The sequence below is a fragment of the Mauremys reevesii genome, linkage group 9 (genome assembly GCF_016161935.1).
Source record: "Mauremys reevesii isolate NIE-2019 linkage group 9, ASM1616193v1, whole genome shotgun sequence".
NCBI lineage: Eukaryota > Metazoa > Chordata > Testudines > Geoemydidae > Mauremys > Mauremys reevesii.
In genome coordinates this window covers 2,005,160-2,024,058 of record NC_052631.1, presented here as the reverse complement: position 1 = coordinate 2,024,058, position 18,899 = coordinate 2,005,160, and the positions used below count along the sequence as shown (strand labels likewise).

The 18,899-nt window shown below is 45.1% G+C and overlaps 1 protein-coding gene across 1 annotated transcript in view; it reads right to left on the bottom strand.

Annotated features, from left to right (window-relative positions):
- The window catches only part of ATP13A5 (ATPase 13A5), a 48,763-nt gene that overhangs the window by 25,739 nt on the left and 4,125 nt on the right, over positions 1-18,899 (bottom strand). Inside the window, exons 5-15 of the mRNA XM_039489156.1 lie at positions 18,469-18,539; positions 18,298-18,378; positions 17,574-17,643; positions 15,252-15,386; positions 13,138-13,210; positions 12,396-12,527; positions 11,610-11,780; positions 9,896-10,053; positions 7,204-7,392; positions 5,917-5,978; positions 969-1,119 (exon numbers count right to left, since the gene is read on the bottom strand). Of these exons, the coding sequence (XP_039345090.1) occupies positions 969-1,119; positions 5,917-5,978; positions 7,204-7,392; positions 9,896-10,053; positions 11,610-11,780; positions 12,396-12,527; positions 13,138-13,210; positions 15,252-15,386; positions 17,574-17,643; positions 18,298-18,378; positions 18,469-18,539 (1,293 nt within the window). The remainder of the gene's footprint in view (positions 1-968; positions 1,120-5,916; positions 5,979-7,203; positions 7,393-9,895; positions 10,054-11,609; positions 11,781-12,395; positions 12,528-13,137; positions 13,211-15,251; positions 15,387-17,573; positions 17,644-18,297; positions 18,379-18,468; positions 18,540-18,899) is intronic.

The following is an 18,899-nucleotide window of genomic DNA, read 5'->3' as shown; positions in this document are numbered from 1 at the left end:
CCCACACTCCATCCCCAGACCACTCCTGCAGTTCCCAACACTCTGCCCTGGCTCATGCTGGCTGGGGCTGGGCCTGGCCAGCCTGCCACAGGGACTCAGGATGGTTGGCATTGGGGCTGTGCTGCCCGGCCAACTGGTGCTTCAGGTGCTGGGGGCTCTGGGTTTCTGAGGGGGAGCAAAAAGGGAGAGGGAGGGGGGATGGGCCTTGGACAGAAGGGGAGGGGCCAGGGGCTAGCCTCCCCCAATGGCCAGGTCACCAGCCGTCCATGCCTTAGCCCTTAATCCAACCTTAATCTCAGCGTGGTGCCCTTTCCCATAGCTGCTTCTCTCCCAAGCATCTCCTCTTTAAGCCCCAGGGGAGAGTGGCTGCCTACTTAGCTACAGTCTCTAGCCAGGCCTCCATAAGGACAGGGCAGCGTATCTCTTTGCTGATGGGATAAAATACTCCTCTCCCTGACTGCATCCATGCAGAACCAGCTGGTTGCTTCCCCTCTTGTCCTACAGCAGGCTCTCACTGAAGGAAGTGAAGCCAGTTGTAGGAGCCATGGCCTTGCTACTAGTGAGGAGGGGGCTGGCAGTTCACTACCTCCCTGGAATCCGGTTTCAAATCACACACAGGGAGATGAAAGAAGTCTTTTTTTCAACCTCCCTGACCGATCAGGTGTGTGGCAGGTACCCTTAGGGAAGGTAATTGCTAGAACTCCAGAGGCAGATGCAGTGCTGTGGCAATGCCTCAGAATTTAGTAAAAATAACCGGAGTTCACTAGTCTTTGGCAGAACTGCAGGCCGAATGCTATGAAATTATTATGGCCAGGACCAGGGACTCATTTAGTGGTCCAGGCACTGGAATTTCACTAGCTGTTACATATTGCTGCCACCAGGCATGCGGTTGCTTGCCTGATGATTAGGGGAATGCCTTCAAGGATTTGCATACTGTGTACATGCAGTTAGAATAATAGTCACATTACCCAGCAAGTGCCCTCAAACATTTTCCTGTCCAGTGGGTCTCCCTGTATCTTCTCATCCAGAACTATGAGTGAATGACAGCTCGCCATGGCTCCACACAGCAGTCCCCAAGGCAAAGGAGTACCAGAGGCAAAGCTGTGGACGTTCTGGAAACTGATTTAAAACAGAGGGTTAGTGTCCAATTTACAAATAGATTCACTGGGACAGATCCTCAACTGGTGTAAACAGATTCCTCTCGGCTGACTTCAGTGGAGCTATGCCTATTAGCAGCAGCTGAGGATTCAGGCCCCAGTACATTTCATATACAGGCCTAACCTCCTCAATGAGCCAAAGGTATCTTAAACATAATTAGCATGGAACTTTACATTTCAGCTTCGCACTGTGTTATTACTCTCTGAGGGAATGGGCTATGAATACTACAGTTAACACAGGAGCTTTAGAGCCGTGCCTGACAGCTCCTGTTATTTATTAAAAGAGAGATCTTGGACACAAACAGAAAAGAGTGATAATACTTCCTGTAATCTGCTATATCTCACTGAGCGAGACAAGGTAGGGGAGGTTATATCTTTTACAGGACCAATGAAAGATAGATATTACCTCCCCTACCTTGTCTCACTCATATCCTGGGAACAACACAGCTACAACACTGCAAACATCCCACTGAACAGTTTCCTGTTGGGAGCCCAACAGAGTGTTGGTGAAGTGTCAAAGTGACATGCTTGACTTCGCTGGGCCTGATTCTCCACTGCCCTGCACAATGAGTTATTTACCTCTATGCCAACAGCTGTGAAAGGCCACTGCTGGTGTAAGTGGAGAATTCTGACTTGTTAACATTTTACATCCACCTAGCACAAGTGTAAATGATGACACAAGGTGCAGTGCAGAGAATTACGTCCAACCCCTTCATTTATACTAGTGGCCTTAACATCTGAGGACCTGAGACATCTCTCACTTGCTCCTGTTTTAAAACCTGTATTACTCCACTGATTTACACTGGGGTAAGTCAGAAGAGACTCAGGCCCTGAACAATGCAGTGTAATGCAGCATTCCCGGAATATGCTCTCTCCTCCTGCCTGAGGCAGAAATGGAGCATAAACCAGTTTGGGCTGAGTGAAGTCTTTGCAATTTCATCCTAGATTATTTCTCCCCAACTATAATCTTGATTCTTCTCTCTTTCCTCTGGCTCTAGGACACACAACTATTACACAGCCTAGCACTGTCTGTTTTCTTAAAATGTATCTGCTACATGGCATGTTCAACTAACAGGAGGCCCATTAAGTTTTAGGTGAGCATGGTAAAGAGAAGCTATAATTTATTTATCCTCCTTTACTACTAAATCAGAAGTGGCAAAATGTGGAGTTCAACAATGCAGAATATGGCAATATGAGATCAAGAAGCAGGATTGCATTGTGGATCCTGTAGTCTCTGGCCTTGTCTACACGGGAATAGCATAGCTGAAGTCGAAGTATCTTATTTCGACTTACCTCCCATCCTCATGGTGCGGGATCGATGGCCGCAGCTCCCCCTGTCGACTCTGCTACTGCCACTCGCCCTGGTGGAGTTCCGGAGTCGACAGGATCCCGTTCGGGGATCGATATATCACATCTAGATGAGACGTGATATATCGATCCCCGATAAACCGATCGCTACCCGCCGATCCGGCGGGTAGTCTGGACGTACTCTCTGTGAGCCACCAAAATCTGTACCATTTCAGGCAACTTAGATCTAGCCCTTGGGCTCTTATTGTAATTTGGCAAATTAATTAACTAATGCCTATAAAGCATTTTAAAGTAGTTAAATGCTGTATAAGCATTCTTGCTGTTCTTTTATCTTGTTTAAAAGTACAAAAGGACATTTCACATGCGGAGTGACATTCCTTTACTGAAACTGCATAGGTTTCAGAGTGGTAACCATGTTAGTCTGTATCAGCAAAAACAACCAGGAGTCCTTGTGGCACTCTTTTGTAGTGCTAATGAGGCCAATGAAATCAAGGTGGACATAGCACATTTTCAACAGTTGAAAAGAAGGTGTAAGTATCAGCTGACCCAGAAGTCACCTACTACAAGACAGGCCCAACACAGAAAGTAACAGAACACCACTACCCGTCACCTACAGCCCCCAACTAAAACCTCTCCAGGCATCATCAAGGATCTGCAACCTATCCTGAAGGACGATCTCTCACTTTCACAGACCTTGGGAGACAGGCCTGTCCTCCCTTACGGACAACCTCCAACCTGAAGCAAATACTCACCAGCAACTACACACCACACAACAAAAACACGAACTCAGGAACCAATCCCTGCAACAAACACCGTTGCTAACTCTGTCCACACAGCTATTCAAGGGACACCATCATAGGACCTAACCGCAAACTGGACACCATCAAATTAGGCCTGAATAAAGACCGAACCATCATAGGACCTAACCACATCAGCCACACCATCAGGGGCTCGTTCATCTGCACATCTACCAATATGATATATGCCATCATGTGCCAGCAATGCCCCTCTGCCACGTACATTGGCCAAACCGGACAGTCTCTACACAAAAGAATAAATGGACACAAATCAGACATCAAGAATTGTAACATTCAAAAACCAGTAGGAGAACACTTCTTTCTCCCTGGACACTCAATAACAGACTTAAAAGTGGCAATTCTTCGACAAAAGAACTTCAAAAACAGACTTCAACGAGAAATTGCAGAACTGGAATTAATTTGCAAACTGGACACCATCAAATTAGGCCTGAATAAAGACAGGGAGTGGATGGGTCACTACAAAACGTAATTTTCCCCCTCTTAATATTCACCCTTTCTTGTCAACTGTTGAGAATGAATAGGCCACTTCCACCTTGATTGCGTTGGCCTCATTAGCACTGACCCCCAACTTGGTAAGGCAACTCCCATCTTTTCATGTGCTGTAATATTTATACTGCTTACTGTATTTTTTCACTCCGTGCATCTGATGAAGTGGACTATAGCCTACAAAAGCTTATGCCAAAATACATTTGTTAGTCTCTAAGGTGCCACAAGGACTCCTCGTTGTTTTTGCTGAAACTGCATAGTAACACCCAACTTAGCCCTCAGCAAGTCTCTTTGTAGGAGGTTGTTTAAGGAGGAGTGGAGTAATGATGCAGATTTACTAATTAGATCAGTGCAGACAGCAATAGCCCATACTGGTTTGTTGGCAAGTCATCAGCATGGCTTCTTGCTGAGCAAAGTCTGAACATGCCATTGAGGTAGGGCAGGAGGGGGGCATTGCACCATTCCCTGTGCTCACAGGGGCTGGGATCTACAGGCCTGTGAGGCCCAGCCCCAGCCCCACCAATGTCTGAGTCAAGGTGAAACCAGAATTTTGCTAAGGCAGGACCCAGGTTAACCGCCCAGCTGCCCCAAATGTTTGCCACTGTGATCTGGAGCATAGGGTTGCAAAGCCACTCAGATTTGGCTCGGCTGCTCCTCAGTCATGCCAGACCTACCTGGGGTCTACACCTCCCAGACCACTAAATATAGGGGCTCTGCCCCTGGACCGCCACTGAAATTTGCCCACTCCCCACCCATGGAAATCTGAAATGATGCCCCTGTTGGCACCTTATAGAATTTCCTAATACATAAATGTCAGTTTTATTTGCAGGTAATATCCTTTATTGGACCAATTTCTGGTGGTGAAAGAGACACCCGGTGGCCAGAACCTGAAGAAGAGTTCTGTGTAAGATCAAAAGCTTGTGTCTCTCACCAACAGAAGTTGCTTGAATAAAAGATATTACTTCATCCACCTTGTTTCTCTCATATCCTGGGACCTACACAGCTACAGCAACACTGTATACAAATTTATTTGCATGTGTAGCTCATTTTGTTCTCCATGTCACATAAACAGACACTGAACTGCACAGTTAACTCAAGTGAAATAATCATGACATTATTCAGGGCTATTTTCCTTGTTGTGGTTTTTGAGCTTTCTGCCAAACAAAATGTTCTGTCTGGTGAGAATTGTACATGCAACCTCTATTAGTTAATGGCCAGGAGCCAGGTAGAGATTGTATTGCTAAATACAGGGAAATCTTACCAAATAATCCTTTACTGGGTGGCACTTGTTAATTAATGTTATGTAATGTGCATCAGATATTAATTGTGTCTCTGTCCTGTGGGAAACTCTTAGGGCTTGTCTACACTGGCACTGTACATCGCTGCAGCTTTCTGGCTCACTCTATCACTCATCATGATACAATTATCTCCTCTGTGCCGAAGTACCCGATATGTTGGCAACCACTGCTAAAGTCCGTGATGTTGATATAATGCATATGCTGATCCCCTGCAAAAGATGATGGGCAGCTAATCTCTCCTCAAATGTATTTGAGCCAAATGGAATATGGGCAGTGCAATGTGGGTTTAAAATGAATTTTTATAGCCATGGCATGAACAATAAAGAGCTGATTTTGTCTATAATCAACACCTTTTGCAATTACACGCCATTTGTCACCTCAGGCTCTCAAAGAATTTTGGAACAGGAATTGAAATGCAGTTTGTCGCATCAGGGTGGAGTCCGAACATTTCAGTCTGATGAGTTTGGCTGGTAAGGTATGTCTGTTGAGGGTGGTCTGGATGTTAACAGTGGCCTAAGTAGCAATTTCATTTATTTTTAAAGTTGTTTGGGTGACAGATGGTTGGCTAGACAGGACAGGACAACGAGGGAAGTGAAAGAGGCAAAGCAACTTGCCCACCAGGCCAGGGAATGAGCTGTGAGGAGACCCCAGCTCTCTTGACTCCCACGCCAGTGTCCTAGTCACTAGAGCACATTGCCTCTCTCTTTACTATAGCTGGGCATACGAGGGAGCTCCCTCAGGGGTAAGGTTCGGATGAACTCTTGGCTGTTTAGACAATATATCTGAGATCTGCCCATCACTAAACACAATCCCAAAATGCAAAATCCATTTGTGGACAAAGATCCTTACCGGCTTCCTTCTGAAGGGATCAGCCCCCAGAGGTCCAGTCCATCTTCTGTGAGGGTGCCAGTCTACGGTCAAACAAACATCTGATTATTTTATTAGAGGTTCAGGCCCTGATTCGCTGTCTAACGCTAGTGTAAATCAAACCACACTGAAGTCAGTCATGCCAGTGTAAAACTGGTGTAACTGAGAGGAGAACCAGGAATACAGACAATACATTTACAACAAACTACAGCGGGCTAGATACTCAGTTGTGAAGATCATCCTAGCTCTACTGAAATGAATGGAGCTGAACTGGTTCACCTCAGCCCTGGAACTGGCCCTGTATAGTTGAAAACATGAAAATTAAATTGTATGTTCTGGACAGAGAGAGTCAAGACATCTCAGAAATGTTGAAAGGGGTATTAGATCACAAGCATGAACGTTGGGGATAAAAGGAAATTATGGACCAAATTCCCAGCTTGCCTAAGCTAGCACAGTTACACACAGTGCAGTGGGATTGCACTGGTTCGTACTTGCTGTAAACCTGGCCCATTGTTTTCAGGAGAGTTTCGGTGTCTGGAGATATATTATTCACCACGCGTTAAAAGACAACGGAATTAATGTAAAAACCACAGAAAAATCCAGAGATGTCTGAAGGCAGTGTCTGGGTGAACCATGGTCTGGGCCCAGTCTGGAGGCAGTGTCCGCCTGGGGTGGGGACCATGTTTTGATCCAGTTACGGGTGGCCCTACACAGAACACTGGGGGTTGTTCCTGCCTGAGGTGGAGTGATGTGTGCAAACTCTGTGAGGTTGGGGGACTCCACAGCAGTTGAACCCAGCCTCTTCCTGCGAACATGCACAGGAAGAGATTCTCAGAGATCACACTTGAGAAACTGGGCTTTCAGGAGCTAATCTCTATTGGGGCTGGGGACAGGTCAGTGTGGAATAGCACCAACTCCATTACCTTTGTTATATGTGGTGATTCCTAGGCAAGCACAGATTCTAGAGTAACCTCTGCACCACGCCCCAGAGCAGGCACAGAGCATGCCTCGCTGGCACTCATGCCTGTGTGGCTACTACCCCCACCCCTTCAGCTTCCTGAAGAGGGTTCTGCCTGGAAGGCTTTGTGCAAGTCCTGGGTCCAACATACCCAGAGGAGGCAGCCTGAATTTGACTTCTTGGCTACGAGTGAGCAAGAACAAAAGTGCCAAGAATGTTTATGGCATTAATAGAACAAAATCCCAAACCTGCAAAAAGCATTAAAATCTATTGCAGCAATCTTGCTTCAAAAGCTGTAATATGTTTCTTACTTTGTCAAAGCAAACCAGGTTTATTTGCCCGCATATATTTATCCTCTGGGGGCTGATGCAGAAAATTTTCTTATTCTTCAGCCTCTTTTGGGCATAAACAATCCCTGTTGTCAAAGCAGCTGGTATTGCAGGAGGGACAGAAACAGTGAAGAGGAGGAGCGCCATTGCCACTGTTTCAGCTACTGGTTTCTGGAAAAGAAACAAACACAACAAACCTGTTGATGATATTCGACCTGTTTTTACTCTCTGAATGTTCGAAAGCTTGGACTATCTGAGCAGAAGCTGTACGTGCAGTGTGATGTTCCAAACAGCTGCCTTACTCAGGGTTCAGAAGGAAGGAATTCCAGTGGGGAAGGAATTCCATTATCACGTTACTACTACTTCAAGCAGATAGTGACTGACACAGCAATAACATCTCTTGGACCAAAGAAAAGAACACATCAGGATTGGTTTGATGAGAACCAAGAAAAAATATGCTCAGCACTGGAAGTAAAGAGAAAAGCCTTTATCGAATGGCAGAATGACCCCTCCTCAGTCTCTAAATGGGACCCATTTCAAGTACCTTCACAGCAAAACACAGAAAGACCTCCGTCAGATACAAGACAACTGGTGGGAGAGCAAAGCCAAAGAAATTGAGCACTATGCTGAGACTCAACTCAAAGATGTTCTTCAGTGCTATTAAGACTGTCTATGGAGCTTCTAAACCAAGGACCACCCCATTGCTCTCATCAGACAACACAACGCTGATTAAAGATAAAGAAGGCATCAACGAAAGATGGCGAGAACACTTTAGCAACCTTCTCAATAGACCATCAACCGTGAATAATAATGTCCTCAATGAAATTCCACAACAACCTGCTCTGACAAATCTTGACTTTCCGCCCACTATAGATGAGATTAAGAAAGCTGTTAGCCAGATGAGTTCAGGAAAAGCTCCTGGAAAAGATGGGATACCAGCAGAGATATACAAAGCAGCAGGTCCAGCAGCACTAGGAGCGTTCCACAGCGTGATCATCAGCATCTGGGAGGATGAAAACATATCACAGGACCTCCACGACGCTACTATTGTCTCTCTTTTCAAGAACAAAGGCAGCAAAGCAGAAGGTGGAAACTATAGAGGCATATCCCTCCTCTCCATTGGTGGGAAGATCATCACCCGCATCATCTTGAACCGCCTAATAGCCAGTATTTCCAAGGCAAATCTACCTGAAAGTCAATGTGGTTTCCGACCTGGCCGGAGCACAGTCGACATGGTGTTTGCTGTCAGACAAATACAAGAGAAGTGCATTGAACAGAATATGCACCTGTATGCTGTCTTAATAGATCTGACAAAGGCGTTTGATACCATCAACAGGGAAGCCCTTTGGACCATTCTAACATGACTTAGCTGCCCAAGAAAATTTGTCCAGATTATACGCCTTTTTCATGACAGCATGACAGGCGAAGTATTGTCTGCTGGAGCCACATCAGCCCCCTTCAACATCACCAATGGCGTGAAACAAGGATGTGTTCTCACTCCTGTCCTATTTAACCTGTTCTTTGCATGCGTCCTTAATCGTGCAATGAAAGATCTGGACCGAGGTATATACTTGAAATACCAGCACGATGGTTCACTTTTTGACCTCCATCGCCTGAATGCAAAGACTAAGACGGTGCAGAAACTCCTTCTTGAGGCACTCTTTGCCGACGACTGTGCCCTCATGGCTCACACTGAAAATGATCTTCAGCACATTGTCAACAAGTTTGCTGAGGCCTTGCAACTCTTCGGACTAACTATCAGCCTCGGAAAGACAGAAGTTCTTCATCAACCTGCACCTGGATCAAATGCTTCTGTCCCGAGTATCTCCATTGATGGCACTCAGCTTAAAGTAGTGGAGAACTTTAAATACCTGGGTAGTGTCATATCCAGTGATGGATCACTGGATAATGAGATCAACGCATGAATATCCAAAGCAAGCCAGGCACTTGGCCGTCTGCGTGTCAAAGTTTTAAACCACCACAACATCCGGATGTCAACAAAACTGCTTGTGTACAGAGCTGTTGTTCTCTCATCTCTTTTGTACGGGTGCGAAACATCGACACTATATAGGTGTCACATCAAGCAGCTTGAAGCATTCCACATGCGCTGCCTCCGCAACATCATGAAGATCCGCTGGCAAGACAAAGTGCCCAATCTCGAGGTCCTCAAGAGAGCCCAGATGACAAGCATCGAAATGATGATCATGAAGTCACAGCTACGTTGGACCGGTCATGTCAGCCGCATGGATGTCAACAGAATCCCCCGCCAGCTTCTGTATGGTGAGTTCTCCCTGGGCATCCAGCATATAGGTCATCCACGGAAACGTTACAAGGACACTATCAAAGCCAATCTGCAGTACAGCAGTATCAAACCTAGGGACCTTGAGGACGCCACCAGCGACGGAACACAGTGGCGTGCAACAGTTAGAAATACCTGCATCGCCTTTGAGGCAGGCCGCTGCCGGCGTCTACAAGAGCTATGCGAACGACGTCACAGAGCACCAGCAGCGCACAACCCACTGACTGCGAACTTCCCATGCACCATCTGCAGCAAAATGTGCAGCTCTAGAATTGGCTTGTATAGCCATCAGAGGGCACCCCGTGAGACCAACAATACATGATCTGCACAGATTTGTCATCATTGGATCGATGGACTACCAAGAAGACTACTTACCTTGTGCTGTACATACACACACACTGTATAGATCAGTCCAAGCACGCCAATTAATGTAAGGATTATGATGAATTTGAAGGCATCTCTGTAGAGTTTGAAATTCATGGGCTTGGGGTAGAGGATGGACCTCACCAGATCGCCTTTGGCTGTGTTGAACCCTATATTAAGACAATCACCACAAATTGTATATGTTAATCTAATGGCACGATAGGTTGAACACAACTGAATTAGGAGATGGATGGTATTGTAAAGACTTTCTGAAGGCAGGACAAAATATCTGGCCAGCTGATGTAGGGTGAAATTCACCAACAGGCAAAGACCCTCCATGTCACAACCCCTCATTTTACACCTTCACATGGGTGGGAGTAGCAGATCCCTCAGTGCACTCTGTGCCCCTGGGAGGCGGATTTCACCCCTGCTCTGAATGCACAGGCATGGATGGGAGAGATTTGGGGAAAGATCGTTGTATCTATGCTTATAGGAACCCCTATACTGGGAGCACAGAGGGGAAGCAGGAGACACCATTCTGTAGCAGGACTGAAATAGCAGCCACACAGGACCTTGCCTCTGGATTTGGGCTGAAGTCCGTAGGGCCTGTCTACACTGCTATGGAAGCAAGCTCCCAGCCTGGGCCCACAGACTTGTGCTAGCAGAGCACATGCTAAACACAGCTGTGTTAGATGTTGCTTTCACATTGTGGCTCAGGCTGGAGCTCAGGCTCCGAAGTCTAGAGGGGTAGGGCGGGGGCGGACTTGAGAGTGTAAGCTCCAGCCTGAGCTGCAATGTAAATCACCATCTAACCAGTTGTTTTTAGTGTACTAGTGTGACCCCTGCTCGCACAAGTCTGTGGGCCTGGGATGGGAAGCTCTCTCCCAGATGCAGCAGAGACACACCCCAAGTGCCGTGCAGTAAGATAGCTTACTCAGCCTTTGCGAGTGTGATGGAGGGAGGGGGTGAATGTCATCTGTGACTAAATAAAACTCAGACTGCGGTTGGACTGAACAGTCTTTATTTACCAAAACAGATCAGCTCACACGCTTTAAATGGGAACAGTGATATTTCTTTCTAAAAAGCTGTTACTAGTGGCGAAAGGTGCCAGGTTGACAGGCATGCAGACCGAGGTCCTCTAGTCAGTGAAAAGGGAAGAGGTACAGCACCAAGCAGCGGCAGTCCATGCTTCCTGGGCTGTCTTGGCAGTTTATCTGGTTCTGGTCTGCACATAGTTATTGTGCTGCCCTAACTGTTTTGGATTACTGCAATGGTTATACCCATACAAACCCTAGTGTGAATGCAGTAACACTGGTATAAAGGTATATACATCTTGTTTCCCTTCCTATATGGAAATAACTAAACTGCTATAAAGCACCTTTGTACTAATATAACTGCAGGTTGTACCACTTTTACTGGTCTGGTTAAAGCTTTTGTGTGTAGACAAGCCCCCAAAGGGTTTTGTGAGGTAGACAAACCCAGGCCTATGTACTGAGACTGCCATCAAGGGAGTCCAGTAACACCAGTGGGTTGGAATGGTGGGCCCCTGTCCACTAGGAACTAGACTGAGACCCACCAAAACACAACCATCAGTTGGGAATAAATAACTTTCAGTCTCTGACACGGGCTGGATGTGAACCAGGGATGTAGAGAGAACAGCTTTACTATGTGTCCCCTGGGCCATCTGGTCCCCACCACCCTGACCAGTAAAATCAAAAATAAATACCAGTTTGCAGCACAACAGCTCTCACTGGTCCTTTGCCTGTGGGCTTGGTCTGTATGACCTCTGTTCCACAGAAGAGGACGTGTCTTCGGTAATCCTCTGCACTGTGTGTTTTCCAGGACTTGGTATTCTCCGTATGGGGCAAAGGGGTTTTAGTTACCGGAATACTTTCACCTAAAGATCATGTTGTACAGTTCCAGTTAGGGTGTATTTAAATTCCATCAGACTCAGGAAATGTGCAATTAATACATACCCAATCAGCAAGAATTATTAAATAGATAAATGGACTGGATGATGGCTATGATTTTTAACATCCGAGCACTTCAGACACCTCCCTGGTAGTTTTCAGTCTAAAGACTTGGGTCAAACTTTGCCCTCAGATAGACACAGTTTTATAGTAGCTAGGAGTATATGTGTGACACTGTGTTCTGCTGCTGAAGTGTGTGTATCATTGTCTGCCCACACAGAGCACATTACAACAACCGAGCATTTAAAAACAATTTTTTGTGTTTTTAATGTTTGCTGTATTTCCTGTTCCTGACAATACATTACATAGATCTGGTTTCATTTTTAGTAAGAAACTGAGTTATGCTGAGCAGTTTAGAACTAATCAGAAGCTCTTCCCAAGGAGACTGCAAATTATTCAAAACACCGTCTTTCCTTATTTTGCAACAATTCATTCTGATATAAGATAAACCATTTGTAATCAGAATTGATAAAAACATATCTCCAGAGAGAGAGCAAAGTACTGCATGGAGACAAAAGACAAATCAAAATCCAAGTTTATACCTGTAAGCATGCCTTCATCTACAATACAGCCTCCATCGATCAGGATAGCATCACATGGCAAAGAATGCTTCTTTCCTTCTAAAACAAGGATGTCTCCTGGGACCAAATAACGAGACTCCAGCTTTTTGCAACCTATAGTAAAATATAAAATGAAGTGAGTGTTCACTTAGACACAGGTTATGATCCACAGGAACATTTTAAAGCCTGCACTACACAACCAAACTGCTTTACTCCATTGTTTGGTTTCGGAGGAACCGCACTTATGGATCTACAGTGGTACAAGTGAAGACACTTGTCTGCCTGCCTAACTTGAAGTGATGTTCTGAGGCTTAATTAGTTAATGTCTATAAATTGCTTTGGATAAGAGACCTGCCTAAGGTACCTATAGGCCCCATTACCACTGTATCTGAGCACCTCACAATCCCTAATGGACTCAGCCTCACAACATCGCTGGGAGGTAGGGTGTAATCCCCATCACACAGATAGAGACCCGAGGTGCAGCGAGACAAACTGAGGTGAGGAAGCCTGTAGTAGAGCAGGGAATTGAGCCCTGGTCTCACGTGTCCATGGCTAACATCCTAGTCACTGGACTATGGATTTACTTTACCCAATTTGTTCTTGATACTGAAATACATCTGCAAGCAGATAAGCCTAAGTATGTCTGTGTACTTCCAAATGCAGTGTTTAACCCCCTATTGAATTAGAAGGGGTAGGGGAAGAAGGCCAACTGGACATCGCTCACCTTCGTCCTTTGTGCAGGCTGTAACCTGGACTTTGTTGTGTTCCTCAACAAGGTCATGCAGCTTCACAGATTGCTGTTGATTGGGTAGCAAATTAAGTGTTGAAATATTAATACTTGTGCCAAGCAAAACATTATACTTCGATGATCAAGAATAAGCTTCATAACAGTGAAACTGAACTTAATTGGATTATAAGTGGTAAGAGTCATACTCCCTATGCTTTCCTTACCAATCAGGAAATGTGTTAGACAGCAAAACAAGCTGTACAGTGTTTTGGGGCCTGATTTTCCACTCATGTCAATTTCACATCAGTAAAATTATTCCTCTTTGCAACACTAAGAAATGAATCAGGCTCTGTTTTCAATGACATTTCCAATCCCTAAGTAGTGAATTTCCACATGCTGGTCCATTTTTTTCCCTTCTAGAAGAGGCTCAATAGAACAACCGAGTGTAAATATCCAGTTATTACAGAGGTTACCACTGCAAAAAAACAGAAACAGAATCTAGACTTTTGGTCACTTTAGCTAGGTATCTCTACATGGCAGGTGGCTGGTTGTAATCCAATTTAGCAATTTGCATGTCCAGAGTTATAAACCTGATGAGGTGAGGTTTGGGCTGTGTACAGTATTGTAGTGGGATATGTCACCTTAATTTAAAAGTTACTTATAAAATCTAGTCATAGGTGTGGGCTTCTTAATCAGTGTTTTTCTTATGAAAACTTCAGACCAGTTGGAAGAGGGCCCTGTGGCTCAAAAACCGGTCACTCTTCATGCTAAAAGCTTGAACTTTGACCTTGCCCAAGAACACTGGCTAGGCCATTGTTTGTGTTCTGGGTGCGCTGGACTGCTGGATGCGCACACCAATTGAAATGGCAGGTCCCTCAAAGCAACCCTGGTGCTGCTTCAACTGTATGCTTGCTTAGACCTGTGTGAGGTTTGTGCTGTGCATTTGAGCTAGGACAGTAACAAAATAGAAGTAGCTCAGTGCCATAATCTACTCCAGCAAGGACAATATATCATCAGTCTCCGGGGTGGGATGAACAGGGCAGAGCCCACTATCACCTGCTCTAGGATTCAATTCTTGTAAGTACATGAATTAGTAATTCAGTGGAGGTCAGATGTAAAAGATGTAGGGCCATTTTTCGTTGGTGACTCACACTGTAGTTTAAGTTACACATGGTTTACACATGTTGAAATGATAATCCTGTGTCCCTTGCACCAGGATGACAGTCAGTAGGAAGTCGTACTTTATTTTCCTGAAAGCTGACTTTCCTGCTGCTTCCTCCTTCCACTGCCACCTCAGCAGTGCACTTACATCACTCAGTTTGCAAACCACGGAATGACAAACTGCTGCAAATTAAACCACTTTACCACCTGGCCAAACCTCGTCCCAAATGCCTGAATTGCCTGTTCCTTGAGCTTTGAAAATAGAGTTATTTTTCTTGTTGTAGTTTTTTGCAATCAGAGTTCTCTGCCTGGCCAAGATGGCTGGCAGCTCTGAAATAACAGGAGAGAGGCTATTCTCTGCACTTTTAGCCTGACTTGAAGGCCGAACGTGCCTGAAATGTTGGGAGTATTTGTCTCACAAACAGCCTGGTCCTGCGAAGGGCTGAGTGTGCAAGTGCCTCATAGGACTGAATTCATAAATTCTAAGCCAGGTATGCAGACTAAATGAAGCAATTCAGGTAAACCTTGGATAAGCATGTTAGCTTTGTGTGCATAGGCCAACTCTGAACATTTTTGTGGCTTCATCTGAAAAACACAATATTCTTTTCCTCAGAGAATGACTGAGGTAAAGTTAAGTTATTGTGTAGATGTGTCTAAAAGGCTCAGATGTATTAACTTGTCTGAGAATTTAAGACTAATGCCACTTTTTTTATGTTAAGGCCTGTTATTTGCAGGCTCTGCACCGCCTTGCACATTGGGGAAATTCCAAGCTGGATACAACATTCATGGATGGCCCAACTCTAATCTTCAGTAGATTTGTGGAATCTGCAATAATACCAGCTAATCAAAAGGACAGAGTGCAGAAATTGCTTCTTATTCTGTGTCTGAGACAAATTAAATTATTACTGTTGGCTGAACTGGGAAATTGATGACATGAATAGCAGCCTTACCTGTCTGAGGTCATACACGGTTAAGCCAATAGAAATGACTGATAAGATTATGATAGCCACGGAATACTCAACATAACCTTGGCTCAACCACAGAGTCAGAGTGAAGGTTTGGAACACATAAAAGGGATTTAAAATCTGCAAACACAAATATATCACACAGTCAGGAGAAATCCACAGTTTGTTCAGCTGTCATTCACATGTGGGACAAGATGAAAAGGTTTCACTATAGATTCCATGAAATCTTTTCAGTGTAATTTAAAACAGAATTGTGGTGCTTGTCGCAAGCCAACACTCTTCCATGGTGGTTCAGGGGACTGATAGCTTTCACCTCCATCTTGTTGACTTGATCTGGCTCAGAACTAGTTGTTTTCTGATGGCTGTGCAGTGATTTCTCCAAAATGAATTGGTCGTCTCAAGTGGTCTAGATAGTAGCCCTCTCTTCATTCATTAAACTAAAGACTCCATTCTGGATAGCCAACATACCGACTGAAGACAATGGGATCTTTGCCTGCATAAGGCTAGCACCGAGTAAATAATTTACTGAAAAATTTAACCCCTGAATGAAAATTATGGGAACACATTTTTGCAAATATTCATCCAGGTCTAAGGAATGAAGGGTCAGGAGCAAAACAAAGATGTACGCTTAGCCAGTACCGTAGTATCCTGGCCAATAGTATCACCAGGGCACCCCTTCACTAACACTTCCTTGTGCAAAGCAAAGCAAAGCACCACACCTTTCAGAGACCTGCCTAGAGGCACAGTCCTAAAAACCATCGCACAGGAGGCTGCACACTTTGATGCAAGTGCAAAGTTCAAATTCAATAGCCTGTTTTAAAATGCTCTCCTGGAGTTCTCTTGGGCATTACAATTCCTGCACTCAATACTGAGTGTAGTCACTTCTACAGAGAAACAGCAACTGTTTAGCAGGGCATAGCATTACTAACAAATAGTTTAGGATATAAAGTCAAAAATACTTTCTGTATTTCAATTGACAAGGGGAATTTAAGGAGACAGAATGTAGGATGCTAGGCTAACCTCTATCCTTGCAAAAAGTGCTATTGGATTATTAATGATCAAACCTAAAATTGTACACCTTGTCTTAAAGATGGTGACTCCTCACACCATGATGGGTAACAATCTAGTATTGACCCCGAGGGAACAGTGACAAGTACTCAGTCACCAACACCACTTACTGTGAAACCTATGCTTTATTGGTGGTTGGTCTCTCATCAAGGTACTGCTCATGTTTGCTTCATCATAGGAGATACAATGAGTTCATAATCTGTAGTAGTGTGGCTACACCCTATATGGATGTGCTCATATGTAGGATAGTCCTGATTTCTCTCTTACAGAAGCTTTACACTAATGTAACTCAGTGGAGTTACTCTTGATTTATACCACAGTGTCAATGAGATCAGAACAAGACCCAGCAATCGCATTTTTCTTTTTTAATCTACCATCTAACCATTTTTTTAACTGTACATAAAAGGTCAAATTGTCCTCTCTGTTATACCAGTATAACTTCATTGTAGTTAAAGGAATGGAATTGGCATAACTGAAGGGAGGACTGTACCATGTAGCATTGGCTCTTCAGAAGTTAATATGCGGCTCCTTGTATAGGCACCGACTCCGGGGCAGGAGCTACAGGCACTAACTTTCCAATGTGCTGGGGGTGGGGGAGTGCTCACTGCTCAACCCCTGCCTCTGCCACAGGCCCTCCCGCCACTCCACCCCTTCCTGCCCCTCCCCTGAGCCTGCCAGGCCCTCGCTTCCCCCCCTCCATCCCAGAGCCTCCTGCACGCCACGAAACAGCTGATTGGGAGGTGTGGGGAGGGAGGGAGAGGTGCTGATTGGCACTGGGAGCAGGGTGGGAGAGTTGATGTGGGGCTGCTGATGTATTACTGTGGCTCTTTGGCAATGTACATTAGTAAATTCTGGCTCCTTCTCAGGCTCAGGTTGGCCACCCCTGATCTAGGGCATCAATTGCTGAATTCCAGGGTAGAAAAATGAAATATTGCTCTCAAAATGTTTTTGAGCTATCTCTTCAAGTTGCAGTGGGGGGAGGTCTAGATTGGATATTAGGAAACACTATTTCACTGGGAGGGTGGTGAAGCAGTGGAATGGGTTACTTAGGGAACTGGTGGAATCTCCATTCTTAGTGGTTTTTAAGGCCTAGCTTGACAAAGCCCTGGCTGGGATGATTTAGTTGGTGTTGGTCGTGCTTTGAGCAGGGGCTTGGACTAGATGACCTGCTGAGGTCTCTTCCAACCCTAATCTTCTATGATTCAAATAACACGACTTAAAAATAGAGATGCAGCTTACCTCTTTAAAAAGTAACTTCCAAATAGGGCGAATTTCAACTTCAATGGCATTGGGCCCACACACTAACCTCCTGTATGAGATCATGAATTGGTTAATATCAGAGAAACAAAGTTCCCTGGCATATGCCCCTATAGAAGGTCCCCAGCTCTTTCAGTTCAGACCTCTGATGTAACTAAGAATTCACATACACAAAAAAAGGCATTATAAAATAATGGTAAAACCATATCTTAAAAGTAATATCAAGAACACAGATGATTGAATGAGACAGAAGTCTATCAAGAAGCTATTGAATCCAAGGGGGAATTACACTGAGACCAATGTTCATTTGTCTCATGCAACTCATGCAAAGTTTTATAAAAAGTCAAAAAGAGTCTTTGATCTACCACTGACTCTTGCTGTGAGCCTGGCTTGGTAGACTGGTGAAACGTGGCAGCACCTCCCTCCCTTCTTCTCCCATTCTTAGGGCCAATTCTAACCTCATTGAGTTAATGGCGTTTCTCCAGATTTACATTACTGTAACTGAGGACATTTGTGACTATACTCCTCAGAGTGCAAATTGCATTCATTTTATCCACCCTCTCAATGTCATCAGTGCACTTTACATTACTACTGAAGTAAATGGCAATAAACTGATGTGAAATGTGAGTAAGGAAGAAAAGAACTGGGCCCATATGCCTATTTAAATCTGAAATACCGAAAAGACTGGAAATCCTGTGGACTGTACCTGATATTCTGTTCTTCTCTCGTCAGACCAGTTCCAAACTTGTGATGTATGTCGTAACATGAGTTGCTGTCATCTAGCGATCTAGGATAACCATGAGAGAGCTCAAACAATGATGTCCTGAAAGGGAATTTTGCTTCTGGAAAGAACTTTGTAACGAGTGATTAAACTCACCCCACCTTCTGGAACTGCTTCACAGAGAGATCCCAAATATACCGGATTTTCTGTACCTGGATGCTTCTGACCTGCAAAACCAAATGACACAAACATAGGTGCTGACTCCATGGGTGCTCTGGTGCTGGGGCTCCCACGGGGAAAAATTAGTGGGTGCTCTGCACCCACCAGTAGCCAAGCTCTCCTCCCACCCCATCTCTCCCCCCCCCAGCGCACCACATCCCCGCTACTCCGCCTACCTCCCAGCGCTTCCTGTCTGGCTGCTGCCAAATAACTGTTTGCATGCTTCAGGATGGGGGGAGGAATGGGAACGTGGCGCACTCAGAGGAGGAGGCGGGAAAGAGGCGGGGCCGGGGCGGGGATTTGGGGAAGAAGTTGGAATAGGGGCAGGGAGGGGGAGGAGTTGGGGTGGGGACTTTGGAGAAGGGGTT